Below are 14,097 nucleotides of genomic sequence, written 5' to 3'. Positions count from 1 at the left end.
TAGTAAATTGTTGAATTTGATGAAGCATAGGTAAAAAATTCAGTCTAAATAAATCTTTATATTTCCTGGTGATTTTTATACCTAAATAGATAAAGTTATCAGTAACAACTTTAAATGGCATCCTGTCATTCAATAAGGTTTGCGCGTTTAAGGGGAATAATTCACTCTTATCTAAGATTAATTTATAACCAGAAAAACTACCAAATTGAGCCAACAAGGATAAAATAGCGGGAATAGACCTATTAGGATCAGAAGTAAATTTATTATCAAAGTACATATATGTCACCATATACTACAACTGAGTATAGCAGTCAGTTTACAGCTGAACTGAGTCCTGTACTCCAATCCTCAGTCCACAGTTCCATGGAATTATTTTCACTTAAGGACCTATTGTATTCCCTTCCGAAGGCCCTGACTGACTGTTTCCACCAACCTCCCAGGCAGCAAGCTGCTCAGGAAGATGAAAGAGGTGCTATTTTATTTTGACATCCTTTAGCAGCATCCCCCATTACCCTGAGAGCTCCCACGGGAAAGCTGCAGAGGAGCCCGTATGAATGCACAGATCACAAACACGATCACTGACACGTGAACAGGTAACAGGTAGAGGTGTATACACTATATAAGACACACACTCACAAATGTACTTATGGAGGGAATAAACAGCTGATTTTTCAAGAGCCCTGAAGAAGGGCATTAGCCCGAAACATCAACATCCTCCAAAGACGCCACTTGACTTGCTGAATTCTTTCAGCATTTTTGTGTTGCTCAAGATTTCTAGCAACTGCCAAATCTTATGTCCCACGCGCACGAGCGCGCGTGTGTGTGTGTGTGTATATATATATGCACATACCAATATATGAATGTATATACATAGACACACGTGCACAAGCGCACATACATACATGTGTATATACATGCAAAAGCACACACATACATATATACATCATATACACATTCACATTTGTGTATGTACACCATACACACCTTTACAAAAACACACATACACAATTTATGCACAAATTATATCCACTTATAAAAATATTTTTAAATTTCCTACAAATTCCTCATACCTTTCATCCAGAATGTTTAATCTGTGCTTCCTAGTATTTGAACAATCCACTAACAGAAACATTAGCTGTCTGGACACTATAGACTTTAAACTATTGTTCTGTCGATATTCACCACATGAAAAGTCACAGGATAGGGATCCAGAAGCTGTTTAAAGTTGCTGGGCAGAAATAGACAGGTTGTGAACCCTAGTCATGGACGCAGTTTGCTGGGAAGCCCATTTCCTGGGTAAGCAATGGGCTGTACAGCCTTATCGCTGTCAGAGTCACTGTGTCTCTGAGGTGGACAGCATACTCAGTGCACAACAGGCCTTCTTCCACGGCAACACGTCCTTCAAATACTCCAGCCGGAGCTCCGCTAACGAGCTGAAACAACACGGTCCCCACTGGAAATTCACCTGCTCTGTTTTATGAGCTGCAGCTTTGTGTGAATACTTGCTGGTGGAATTTGTCAGTGCCCAGGAGAAAACAAATGGAGCCCGCAACAGACACAGCGCAATGTGGTTTAATTTCACCAACACACACCGTTCCTTTCTTCTGAAATCACTTCATTATTCACGACAACACTATTCCAATGACGGCACCGGAAAAAGTCGCAGACTTACACAGCAGGTCAGTCAGCATCTATGGAGATGAATAAACAGTCCAACATTTCAGGTTGAGACCCTTCACCAGGATCTCCATCCTGATGTTTTGATATCGGCCCAAAATGTCGACTGTTTATTTCTTTCCAAATATGCTACCTGACCTGCTGAGCTCTCCAGCATTTTGTGTGTGTTCCTCTTGATTCCCAGCATCTGCAGAGTCTTTAGTCTTTGTCTCAGAGTAATGCTGTACTAAAACAGGCCTTTCAGCCCAACTTACCCATGCTGACCAAGCTGGTCCCATTTGCCTGTACTGACCCACATCTCTCTGAACCTTTCCTACACATGTACGTAGCCAAACGATTTTTAAACATTGTCAGCATTATCACTTCCATTATCCACATGCTCCATACACCCATCCCCCTCAGGTCCCTTTTAAATCTTTCCTCTCTCGCCTTGAACTGATACCTTCCACTTCTTGGTCCCCTTTCCCTGGGAAAATAACTGTGCACATTCACTACACACCTCGTGATCTTACACACTTCCGTAAGGGTCATGCCTCAGCCCCCTGTGCTCCAAGGGGTACTGTAAAACCTGTCCAACCTTTCCCGATAACTCAGGCCCCCAAGTCCTGGCATCATCTCCGTAAATGCTCTTTGCACTGTTTCCATCAGGACTAAACAAACTCTGCTCGAGGTGAGATTTCTTCCCCCTTCCTTTTCCGTCTGGTCTGGAGTCTGACACTCACCAAGGTGTGAGAGGACTGTTCTCTGATTAACATTAGGCAATTTACAGGATTAGGACCTGCAGATATTTTAACTTAACAGTAATTAATTACAGGAAGACGCTTCACACCACATTACTGTTACAGATGGAACACTGCTGGTATAAAAATGAGGTGGTGAACTAATCCCAGTCAGTAGGTTGGACTTGCAGAACAAAAAAGATCTGAATTATCACCTGTGTTAGGTTCCACATCTTTCAAGAGCTGAACTGCGCACAAAGCAAAGCCCACATGTGCTGTCCTGACAGTGAGGTACGCCAGGCCGAGTGACGTGCAGATAATGTTTCTCGGATCTCTGTGATACAGTTTTACATTCCTAGCTACAAAATAGCACCTCTTTTATCCTCCTGATCGCTCCCACGGGAAAGGCTGCAGGGAAGTCCAAGCTCCAGGAGATGAGGTCCGTATGTAGCAGACGTTAACCGGTGGGAAAGCAGAAACTCACAAAGATACTCACACTCGGGCACAAGCAGAAATGCACATGCACTTTGCTTTTCTACACACACATATATACATATATTGTATATACATACTTACATGCGCACGCAGACACATTTACAAAAAGAAATATTACAAAAGAACTTGAATACTTTTTATCTACTATCTTCAGAATTACTGGCATTTCCTTGTGTTTTAAATTTGCTGAGTTAGTCTTACAGAATCTCATGGTAATGAAAACATCCATTTGGCCCATCCTCCTCATGCCAGACCTATAGACAGATTTCAGGTTCATTTATTTATTGTATGTATATTGAAGCGTACAGTGCAATGTCCTGTTCGCGTTAACAGCCTACATAACCACAGGATGTGATGTAGGCGCCACACAGTCCGGCGCCAACACAGATGCCCACAATGTTTGGCAGAACAACAAAACAAGTCAGCAACACCGAAACAGGCATCTTTTCCACCTTCCTAGCCACCCACGTGCACACACACTCACACACGTAGGCCTCCTTCCTCAGGAGAGATCACCTTTGGGCCACTGGGCCTCGGCCCTGGACTCTCAGACATCGCGCCTCCAACCTCCATTCATTTGCAGGGACTTGAATCTTACTCACATAAAAACCAGGAGACATTAGATCTGGTGCTTTTGGAATCACTGCCATTTCCTTTTTTTAAACTCCTGGAGTTAGTCTCATAGAATCATATGATAGGGAGAAAAACCATTTGGCCCATCCTGCTCATGTAAGCACTTTGGTGTCAGAATCAAAATCAGATTTATTATCACTGACATATGTCATGAAATTTGTTGTTCTACAATATATAAATTAGAATCAGGAATGTATATTTATTTATTTTTAATTGTGCTATCCCCTCAATCCTGCCCCCTCAACTTCTATCATAGCCCAGGAAAGCTTTGAATCATTATCCCTCCAGTCAATGCTGGTTTAGAGAGGTGAGAAAGATATGTGATATTAAGGAAGTCAAAAGACGTATAGTTTGAGGTTAGTGGCACCAGAAGCGTTTTGATACTTGTGGACTGTCCCCGGCACAATCCTTGGGCCGTGTTTGTCGTCAATGCAAAACAACGCATCTCACTGTTATGTTTCGATGCACAAGTAACAAACTAAGCTAAACTCTGAATCTTGGAATGTTTGAAACATTAAATACTAGCGCGTCATTTTATTTGCACCCTTAGCTGATGAGAAACCATACAAACTAGCCTTTCAACAAAATCGATCTCTACCATTCAGATGAGTTACTGGATTACAGGTGTGGTATTTTCCAACAGGGAGAACTGTTCTGTAGCAGAAGATGTAATTCACGACGTTTCTCGTATTAAAGGAGGGAGCTTTCCAAAGGTTACTTCAGGAGCTGGGGGTTATTTTTAAGGCATACTGTATGCATTGAATAACGTTACAAAGGGACAATGGGCTCTTTAGGCTAATCTCCAAGTTGATTCTTTTTTCTTGTGATTCTTTTCTTGTAATAAAATAGTATATTTCAGTAGATACTGATATATTGGTAAAGTATATTGATAAACTTTCATGAATACAGGGTAATGAGATTATGAACAGATATAATGTAATTGGTAGTTTTTTAAAATCTTTTTTGACCTTTTATATACACATCTTTGCACTCTGTATTCTTCTATGTAGAAACTAATACAAATATTGGAAAGAAGGCGGCTAATGTCCAAGTCAAAGGTTAAGGGGATGTTCTGTCCCGTGGGATGCATACAGGTACAGAGGAGTAAGTACAATGTTACAGGTCCTTCATTAGTCTTGGCCCAAAAGATTGATTACTTTTTCCTCTCCATAGGTGCCGCCTGACCTGCTGAGTTCCTCCAGCATCTTGCATGTGTTGCTCAAGATTTCCAGCATCTGCAGGACCTCTTGTGTTTGAAATGGATAAGGTCAGCACCAAGGTGACCTGCCATTTTACCCCCGTGTCCCACTCCCAAACCAGCTGTGCTCAGCGCCCTCCACAGCTCAGCTGAAGCTAAGTGTGAGGTAGAGGAGCAGCACTTCATAATCCACCTGGGCCATCTCCAACCTATTGGCACCAACATCAAATTCTCAAACTTACAGTAACCGCTCCCCCTATGTCCCATCCCCCACTTCATTTCTTTTCTCTATCATCCCGCTCCCCATCTCTTTTCCCCGTCCTCTCCATCTGCCCATGGCCCCCGCAATGGTTCCCCTTCCCACCTTCCACTTCGATCAGGTTTCATCTTCGTCATCCCCCCCCTCACCTCTCAGATTCTTGCTTCATTCCCACTCTCCCCCAGCCCCCACCTGCCCATTACCTTCCCTTTACTCACCTGGATCTAGCTATCACTCACCAACTCTTGCTCAGCATCTTCCCCCCACCTTTTCAAACCAAACATCACCCCTATTTCTTCCCAGTCTAGATGAAGGGTCTTGAACCAAAATGGGACCATCCATTTCTCTCTACGGACACTGCCTCAGCTGCTGAGTTACCCCAGTGCCTTTGTGTGTTACTCAACACCAATAAATCCCAGCATTTACTCATCACAAATTTGGGCATCCTCTTGCCCAAGAGTTCCCATAGAGGGAGCTAGTATCAGGGTGGAGAGGCTGAAGGCCCAGTGTCTGAGAGTCTGGGGTCAAGGAAGCCTGGAGGCCTGTCTGTGTGTGTGACTAGGTGGGAGGATGGGGCGGTGGGAAAGGGGCTTGTTTCGTAGCTATTGTCTTGTTAGTTTTGTTGTCATTGCTGTTTGTGCTATTCTGATGAACACAGTGGGCATGTTGCCTCCTGTGGGCCACCCCCAGCATATCTCAGACTTCGTTGGTTGTTGACGCAAATGACACATCTCACTGTATATTTCAATGTACACGTGATAAATAGATAGATCTGAATGGCATCCCCCTTGTTACGAGTGAAGAATGAAAGCAGTGCGTTGTGTAGCGTTGCCAGGATAGAACCATAGAACATTACTGCACAGAAACAGGCCTTCTGGCCTTTCTTGGCTGTGCCGAACCATTTTTCTGCCTAGTCCCACCGACCTGCACCTGGACTGTATCCCTCCATACACCTCTCATCCGTGTACCTGTCCAAGTTTTTCTTAAATGTTAAAATTGAGCCCACATTTACCACTTCATCTGGCAGCTCATTCCACACTCCCACCACTCTCTGCATGAAGAAGCCCCCCCCCCCCAAAGTTCCCTTTAAACTTTTCCCCCTTCACCCTTAAACCACGTCCTCTGGTTTTTTTTCTCCCCTGGCCCCAGTGGAAAAAGCCTGCTTGCATATTGGAAAAACCCAATATAACTTACCAATACATGTGAAAGCATTGTTGCCTCTCGAAGTTCTCTCCCACCCTTCAACCCCCCCCCAACTCTCCTCAATCCCCCATGTACCCCCACCCTCCCAACTCTCCCAACCCCCAACTCTCTTCCACCCCAATTCCCCCACCCCATCTCTCCCCACCACCCCAACTCTCTCCCATCCCAACTACACCACCCTTCCACCTCCCCCACCCCAACTCTCTCCCACCACTCAAAAACCTCCAAACACTCTTCTGCTCCCATCTTCCTCCAAACCCCAAATATCCCCTCACCCTAACTCTCCCCACACCCCATCTCTCCCTGCTACATCAACTCTCCCCACCCCAACTTTCCCTCAACCCGAACCACCCCCACTCTCCCCCACCCTCCGACCTCTCCCTCAATCTTCCAATCTCCACCACCTCTCTCCTCTCTCCCAGCCTGTCACTCTTCAACTTCCAGTCTCCCTCACCCTCCCAAATTTCCCCTAACATCCCATCTGTCCCTCAACTGTCCAATTCTCCCCACCCTCCCAATGACCCTACCACCCAACTCTCCCCCAGCACCCCCCCCCCCCCCAATTCCACTGTCTGGAAACAGCAGTCATAATTCTAAACTTTGTTTGTGCTGTCAGGTTGGGGGAAGGGTGGGTGAATATCTGTCACATTCCGAGGAAGGGAAGGGAAGTTATCATTTCGACCATCATTCCTGGGTCCAGCGTGTATGCCATTACAAAGAAGGCACAGCAGTGCCTCTACTTTCTTAGAAGTTCACAAAGATTTAGCACATCATCTAAAACTTTGACAAACTTCTATAGATGTCTGGTGTAGAGCATATTGACTGCTTATATCATGGTCTGTACGGGAATGCCAGTGCCCTTGAACGGAAAGGCCTACAAGAAGTAGCAGACACAGCCTAGTCTATCATGGATAAAGCCCTCCCCACAAGGGTGCACATTTACAAGGAGTGTTATTGCAGGAAAGCAGCATCCATCATCAAGAACCTCCACCATCTCTCTGCTACCATCAGGAAGGGGATGCAGGAACCTTAGGTCCCACACCACCGGGCTGAGGAACAGTTATTGCCCTTCAACCATCAGGCTCCGGAAACAAAGTGGGTAACTTCACTCATCCCAACACTGAGGTCCCAATTGAGTTCACAGTCTAAGGACTCACTTTCAGAGACTCTGCAAACCCCTGTTCTCAATAGTATTTAATAAATATTCATCTGTTATTATTGTTTCAGCTTTCTTGCTGTCTTTTACCAATGGTTGTTTGTCCATTTTGTTAATGTGTAGTTTTTAAAACTGATTTTTAATCGAGGCACGACTGCGCAATCGCATGGATGTCAGTGAGTTAAACAGTGAGAAGAGTTTAAAGGAGACAGCTTTACAGAGTGGGCGACAGAGTAGAGGGGGACAGAGTAGGAGGTCTTTGGCTCAATGGGGCTTAGGCAATAACAGATCGAGGCAAGGTCAGTTACTCGTGAAGAATAGAAACAGGAAGTATGTGTGTGAGGCCGGTGTTCTGTACTGGGTATCAGATGTGGGAAGTCCATGACACTCCCAGCCTCCCGGACGGTCACATCTGCGCCAGGTGCACTGAGCTGCAGCTCCTGAGGGACCGTGGTAGGGAACTGGAGCTGCAGCTCAATGACCTTCGCCTGGTCAGGGAGAGTGAGGAGGTGATGGAGAGGAGCTGTAGGCAGGTAGTCACACAGGGGCTTCACGAGACAGATAAGTGGGTAACAATCAGGACAGGGAAGGCAAGAGTCAGTCACTAGAGAGTACCCCAGTGGCTGTACCCCTTAACAATAAGTACTCCTGCTTGAGTACTGTTGGGGGGAGATGTCCTACCTGGGGGAAGCAACAGTGGCTGAGCCTCTGACACAGAGTCTGGCCCTGTGACTCAGAAGCAAAGGGAAAGGAAGAGGATGGCAGCAGCCGTAGGGGACTCTATAGTTAGGGAGTCAGACAGGTGATTCTGTGGACGCAGGAAAGAAGCATGGATGATAGTTTGCCTCCCAGGTGCCAAGGTCCAGGATGTTTCTGATCACATCCACAATATCCTGAAGAGGGAAGAAGAACAACCAGAGGTTGTGGCCAATGTTGGTACCAACGACATAGGTAGCAAAAGGGAGTTGGTCCTGAAAACAGACTACACGGAGTTAGGAAGGAAGTTGAGAAGCAGGACTGCAAAGGTAGTAATCTCAGGGTTACTGCCTGTGCCACCCGACAGTGAGTATAGGAATAGAGTGAGGTGGAGGATAAATGTGTGGCTGAGGGATTGGAGCAGGGGGCAGGGATTCAGATTTCTGGATCATAGAGGAGGGATACGCTCAGACCAATGGTTTGAGATTTGTCTATTTTAATGCGAGGAGTATTATGAACAAAACGGATGAGCTTACAGTGTGGATCAGTGCTTGGAGCTATGATGTTGTGGCCATTACAGAAACTTGGATGGCTCAGGGGCAGGAATGGCTACTTCGAGTGCCAGGCTTTAGATGTTTCAGAAAGGACAGGGAGGGAGGCAAAAGAGGTGGGGGCGTGGCACTGCTGATCAGAGATAGTGTCACGGCTGCAAAAAAGGAGGAAGTCATGGAGGGATTGTCTACGGAGTCTCTGTGAGTGGAAGTTAGAAATAGGAAGGGGTCAATAACTCTACTGGATGTTTTTTATAGACCACCCAATAGGAACAGGGACATCAAGGGGCAGATAGGGAGAAAGATTCTGCAAAGGTGTAATAATAACAGGGTTGCCGTGGTCGGAGATTTTAATTTCCAAAATATTGATTGGCATCTCCCTAGAGCAAGGGGTTTAGATGGGGTGGTGTTTGTTAGGTGTGTTCAGAAAGTTTTCCTGATGCAATATGTAGATAAGCCTACAAGAGGAGAGGCTGCACTTGATCTGGTATTGGGAAATGAACCAGGTCAGGTGTCAGATCTCTCAGTGGGAGAGCATTTTGGAGACAGTGATCACAATTCTATCTCCTTTAACATAGCATTAGAGAGGGATAGGGACAGACAAGTTAGGAAAGCGTTTAATTCGAGTAAGGGGAAATTTGAAGCTATCAGGCAGGAACTTGGAAGCATAAATTAGGAACAGATGTTCTCATGGAAACATAAGGCAAAAATATGGCAAATGTTCAGGGGATATTTGAGTGGTGTTCTGCATAGGTACGTTCCAATGAGACAGGGAAAGGATGGTAGGGTACAGATGGTAGCCGTGGTGTACAAAGGCTGTAATAAATCTAGTCAAAAAGAGAAGAAAAGCCTACAAAAGGTTCAAAAAAATAGCTGATGATAAAGATCTGTAAGATTATAAGGCTAGCAGGAAGGAGCTTAAGAATGAAATCAGGAGAGTCAGAAGGGGCCATGAGAAGGCCTTGATGGGCAGGATTAAGGAAAACCTCAAGGCATTCTACAAATATGTGAAGAGCAAGAGGATAAGACGTGAGAGAATAGAACCAATCAAGTGTGACAGTGGAAAAGTGTGTATGGCCCTGGAGGAGATAGCAGAGGTAATAAATGAAAACTTTGCTTCAGTATTCATTATGGAAAAGGATCTTGGTGATTGTTGGGATGACTTATAGTGGACTGAAAAGTTTGAGCATACTGCACATATATTAAGAAAGACGATGTACTGGAACTTTTGGAAACCAGCAAGTTGGATAAGTCACTGGCAGCGGACGAGATGTACCCCAGGCTACTGTGGGAGGTGAGGGAGGAGATTGCTGAGCCTCTGGCAATGATCTTTGCACCATCAATTGGGACAGGAGAGGTTCCAGAGGATTGGAGGGTTGTGAAAGTTGTTCCTTTATTCGAGGATGGGAGTAGAGATAACTCAGGAAATTATAGACCAGTGAGTCTTACTTCAGTGTTTGGTAAGTTGATGGAGAAGATCCTGAAAGGCAAGAATTATGAACATTTGGAGAGGTATAATATGATTAGGAATAGTCAGCATGGATTTGTCAAAGACAGATCATGCCTTACAAGCCAGATTGAATTTTTTGAGGATGTGACTAAACACATTGATGAAGGTAGAGCAGTAGATGTAGTGTTTATGGAGAGAAGAACCCTTCAGAACCCACGGGAGAAGAACCCTAGACTGTGGTCCTTCCCCACCAGGTCCTTGTGGTGGCTGCACCGAGTTTGAGTGCATCCCTCAGCACGTACTCCTGCAGCCGAGAATGTGCCAGTTGGCAGATTTCCCCTATGGACATCTCCGTGTGCTGGTAGACCATCAAGTTTCGGGCTGACCAAAGAGCGTCTTTGACCGAGTTGAAGATCTGCCAGTAGCACCGGATGTTGGTCTCAGTGTGCGTCCCCAGGAACAGCCCATAGATCAGAGAGTCCTCTGTTACGCAGCTGCTGGGGATGAACCTCGACACCACCCGTTCCATCCTCCTCCACACCTTCTCCGCGAACCCACAGTGTGCAAAGAGGTGGGTCACCGACTCCTCGTCACTGCAGTCCTCCCGTGGGCAGAGGGGTGTGGAGACGACATTCCGGGCATACAGGAGGGATCGGACGGGGAGGGCCCCTCTCACCACCGGCTAGGAGAGGTCTTGGTGCCTGTTGGTGAGGTCTGGCGATGAGGCATTTTGCCAGATGAACTGGACGGTCTGCTCAGGGAACTACCCCACTGTGTCCATCACATCCTTCTCCTGCAGTGCCTGCAGGACCTTACTTGCTGACCACTGCCTGATGGCCCTGTGGTCAAAGGTGTTGACCTGAAAGAACTTCTCTACGAAGGACAGGAAGGGAAGACTTCTAAACCATAAGACGAGCTTTATTTGTCACACGTACATTGAAACATAGAGTGAAATGCGCTGTTTGCATCAACAACCAAAACACTTCAAGGATGTATTGGGGGTAGCCCCCAAATATCTCTGTACTTCCAACACCAATATAGCGTGCCCACAACTCACTATCCCAAACTCTTATTTCTTTTGGAACGTGGGAGGAAACCAAAGCACTCGGAGGAAACCCACACAGCCAACAGGGAGAACATGCAAGTTCGTCACAGAGAGTGGCAAGAAGTGAAACTGAGTAGTTGGTGTTGTAATGGTGTAATACTAACCATAGTGTTACTGTGACTCCTTGTGTTGGTGCATGGCCTAGTGCGGGGGTCGGCAACCCGCGGCTCCGGAGCCACATGTGGCTCTTTTACGTCTGTGCTGCGGCTCCCTGTTGCTTTGAGAAATAATTGGTTGTGGCGACCCTTTTCCTGGCACATCCGAACCGACTCACAATTAGATAGCCTACGGGGGTTTGCGAGCACAGAGCTTTGGAGCCTCTGCGCCATGGGGGCAGGTTGAGTGAGGCTTAAAAGTGAGGCTGAAGATTTCGAATAAAGTTTTTTCCTTTGACTGCAGTTACCGACTCCGTGTCGTAATTTTAGCGCTGCGTGTAGCACACCGCTACATGGTCAGTATTTAATTAAAATGTATTTTATGTTAGTTTGTTAGTTTTTGAAATGTAAATCTAAATTTGAAGATTATGGTGATCTTGTACAATCTAAATAAGACGTTGTGGCGACCCATTTCCTGACACATCCGAACCGGCTCACAATTAGCCAGCGTTCAGGCTAAGGGAGATAGCCTACGGGGGTTTGTGAGTACGTGTCTTTTGCAGCATCCGCGCCCATGGGGGGCGGGTTGAGGGAGGCTTAAAAGCAAGGCTGTTTAGTTCGAATAAAGCTATCTTTGACTGCAGTTTACTGACTGCGTGTAGCACACCGCTACAACGTGTTTTTATCGCTGGCTGTCCAGAGGGGAGGTGCTGAAACGCTTTGTCGCGTGTCTGGAAGAAGTGAAAACTTTCCTGGGCAGCAAAGGGCTCACCTTTCCTGAGCTGGAACAGCCAGAGTGGCTGGAAAAGCTACACTTCATGGTAGACATGACAGCGCACCTGAACACGCTGAACACAGCTCTTCAACGGGGTAAGGACGTACAGCCCTGCACATGTTGGAGGATGTTTTGGCATTCGAGCGCAAGTTGACGTTGCTTGCCAGAGATTTACAGAAAGGCACATTGTCTCACTTCCCCAATTTGAGAGAGTTCAAACAAGGTCACGACTTGATAAATTCGGAGTATTTACATTCTGCAATCATCGCAATGCAAACATCGTTTGGGAAACGCTTCTGTGAGTTCAGAGAGGAAAAAAACACATTATCCTTCCCGGTCACTCCCCTAAGCATCGATCCATCCCTACTGAATACGACTGCATTGGCAGGTGTGAGTCAATCTGAACAAGGATGATAAATATTTTAATTGCCTATTATTTTGCGTATATTCATATGTTTTCATTGTTCAGTGAAATAGTCCTTTTATTTTTCAGGTTGACAGCTGGCTGACGTTATTTTTGGTTTGCTGCTGGCGGCAAATTTAAGTTTGGCGTTTTTCATAAATACAAGAAGGACTCAAATAGACGTTGAGTATTTTACTTAAAAGTAACCTTCAACCCAACGTCTTTTTTTTGGAGGTCAAAATGTTTTTGTTGCATGCAGAAATGTAATTTCGTTTTCTCTGCAGGAGTTCATCAATTTCATAAATGCAACACATTATAGTTTGTTTATACATAGCATAAAGGCAAAACAAAACATTGTATGCAGTGTTATTTCATTTTAAATGTCAAACGGGTTTTGCGGCTCCCAGTGTTTTCTTTTCTGTGGGAAACGGGTCCAAGTGGCTCTTTCAGTGGTAAAGGTTGCTGACCCCTGGCCTAGTGGATAAGGCATCGGTCTAGTGATCTGAAGGTCACTGGTTCGAGCCTCGGCTGAGGCAGCGTGTTTGTGTCCTTGAGCAACACCGGCAGCCAAGCTGCTTGGGTCCTAGTGCTCTCCCCTTGGACATCGGTGGCATGGAGAGGGGAAGGACCCCAGCTTGGGCAACAGCCAGTCTCGTATACAACCCCGCCAAGGCGCAAATACATGGTCTCAAGAGACTAACGGATGCCTATAAACTGTGACTCCCTACAGTCACTACACAAGTTTCTGGACAGAAGATGGGTGGTGATGGTCATGAGCTGAATCAAGTACTATCTTTTCCCCTGGTCACCCTACCCACAGATGAGTAAACTGCTCAGGAGGCAAGGCAATATGAACTAAAGATTTCTCCCCGCTTACCGGCAATGGGTTGAAGTTCTGGTCCACCAGGTGGTTGTATCCGTGATCGAAGAATGAATTGCGAAACACCACATCCATCCCCTGTTTGGCCGACATTCCCAGTGTATTTAACCAGCTGTGTGGACAGAAGACATTTGTAAAATCATGTGGGTCATAAATAAATGATAATCAATATCTTTCCCACGGGGGGGGGGGGGGGGGATGATTAGAGCGAACAGATTTAAGGTGAGTGGGAGAAATCCAAGGGAACTCAGTGGCCACTTTATTAGGTACACCTGCTTGTTAATGCAAAAGTCCCATCAGCCAATCATGTGGCAGCAGCTCAGCGTATAAACGTACGCAGACACGGTCAAGAGGTTCAGTTGTTGTTCATCTGGATGGGGAAGAAATGTGACCTAAGTGACTTCGACCATGCTTCGACGATTGTTGTTGCCAAATGGGATGGTTTGAGTATCTTAGAATTTTCACACACCACCATCTCCAGAGTTTATAGAGAATGGTGCAAAAAGCATAAAAGATCCAGTGAGTGGATGGAAACACCTTGTTACTGAGAGAGATCGGAGCAGAATGGCCAGACCGGTTCCAGTTGACAGGAAGGTGAAATAACTCAAATAACCACACGTTACAACAGCGGTGTGCAGGAGAGCACTTCTGACACAGAAAACGTTTAAACTCGAACTGGATGGGCTACAGCAGCTGAAGACCACAAACATACACTGAGTGGCCACGTTATTAGATACAGGAGGTACTGAATAAAGTTGCCACCGGGTGTACTACAGTACAGCACAGTATGAAATCGTCAACC

The 14,097-nt window shown here is 45.8% G+C and overlaps 1 protein-coding gene across 1 annotated transcript in view; it reads right to left on the bottom strand.

Moving 5' to 3' along the window:
- hpse2 (heparanase 2) overlaps positions 1 to 14,097 on the bottom strand; it is a 461,866-nt gene that overhangs the window by 90,322 nt on the left and 357,447 nt on the right. The window contains exon 9 of the mRNA XM_059947076.1: positions 13,293 to 13,407. Coding sequence (XP_059803059.1) covers positions 13,293 to 13,407 — 115 coding nt within the window. The remainder of the gene's footprint in view (positions 1 to 13,292; positions 13,408 to 14,097) is intronic.

This window comes from Hypanus sabinus, chromosome 22 (genome assembly GCF_030144855.1).
Source record: "Hypanus sabinus isolate sHypSab1 chromosome 22, sHypSab1.hap1, whole genome shotgun sequence".
NCBI lineage: Eukaryota > Metazoa > Chordata > Chondrichthyes > Myliobatiformes > Dasyatidae > Hypanus > Hypanus sabinus.
The sequence above is the reverse complement of the archived record's forward strand: the minus strand, read 5'-3'. Positions and strand labels throughout refer to the sequence as shown.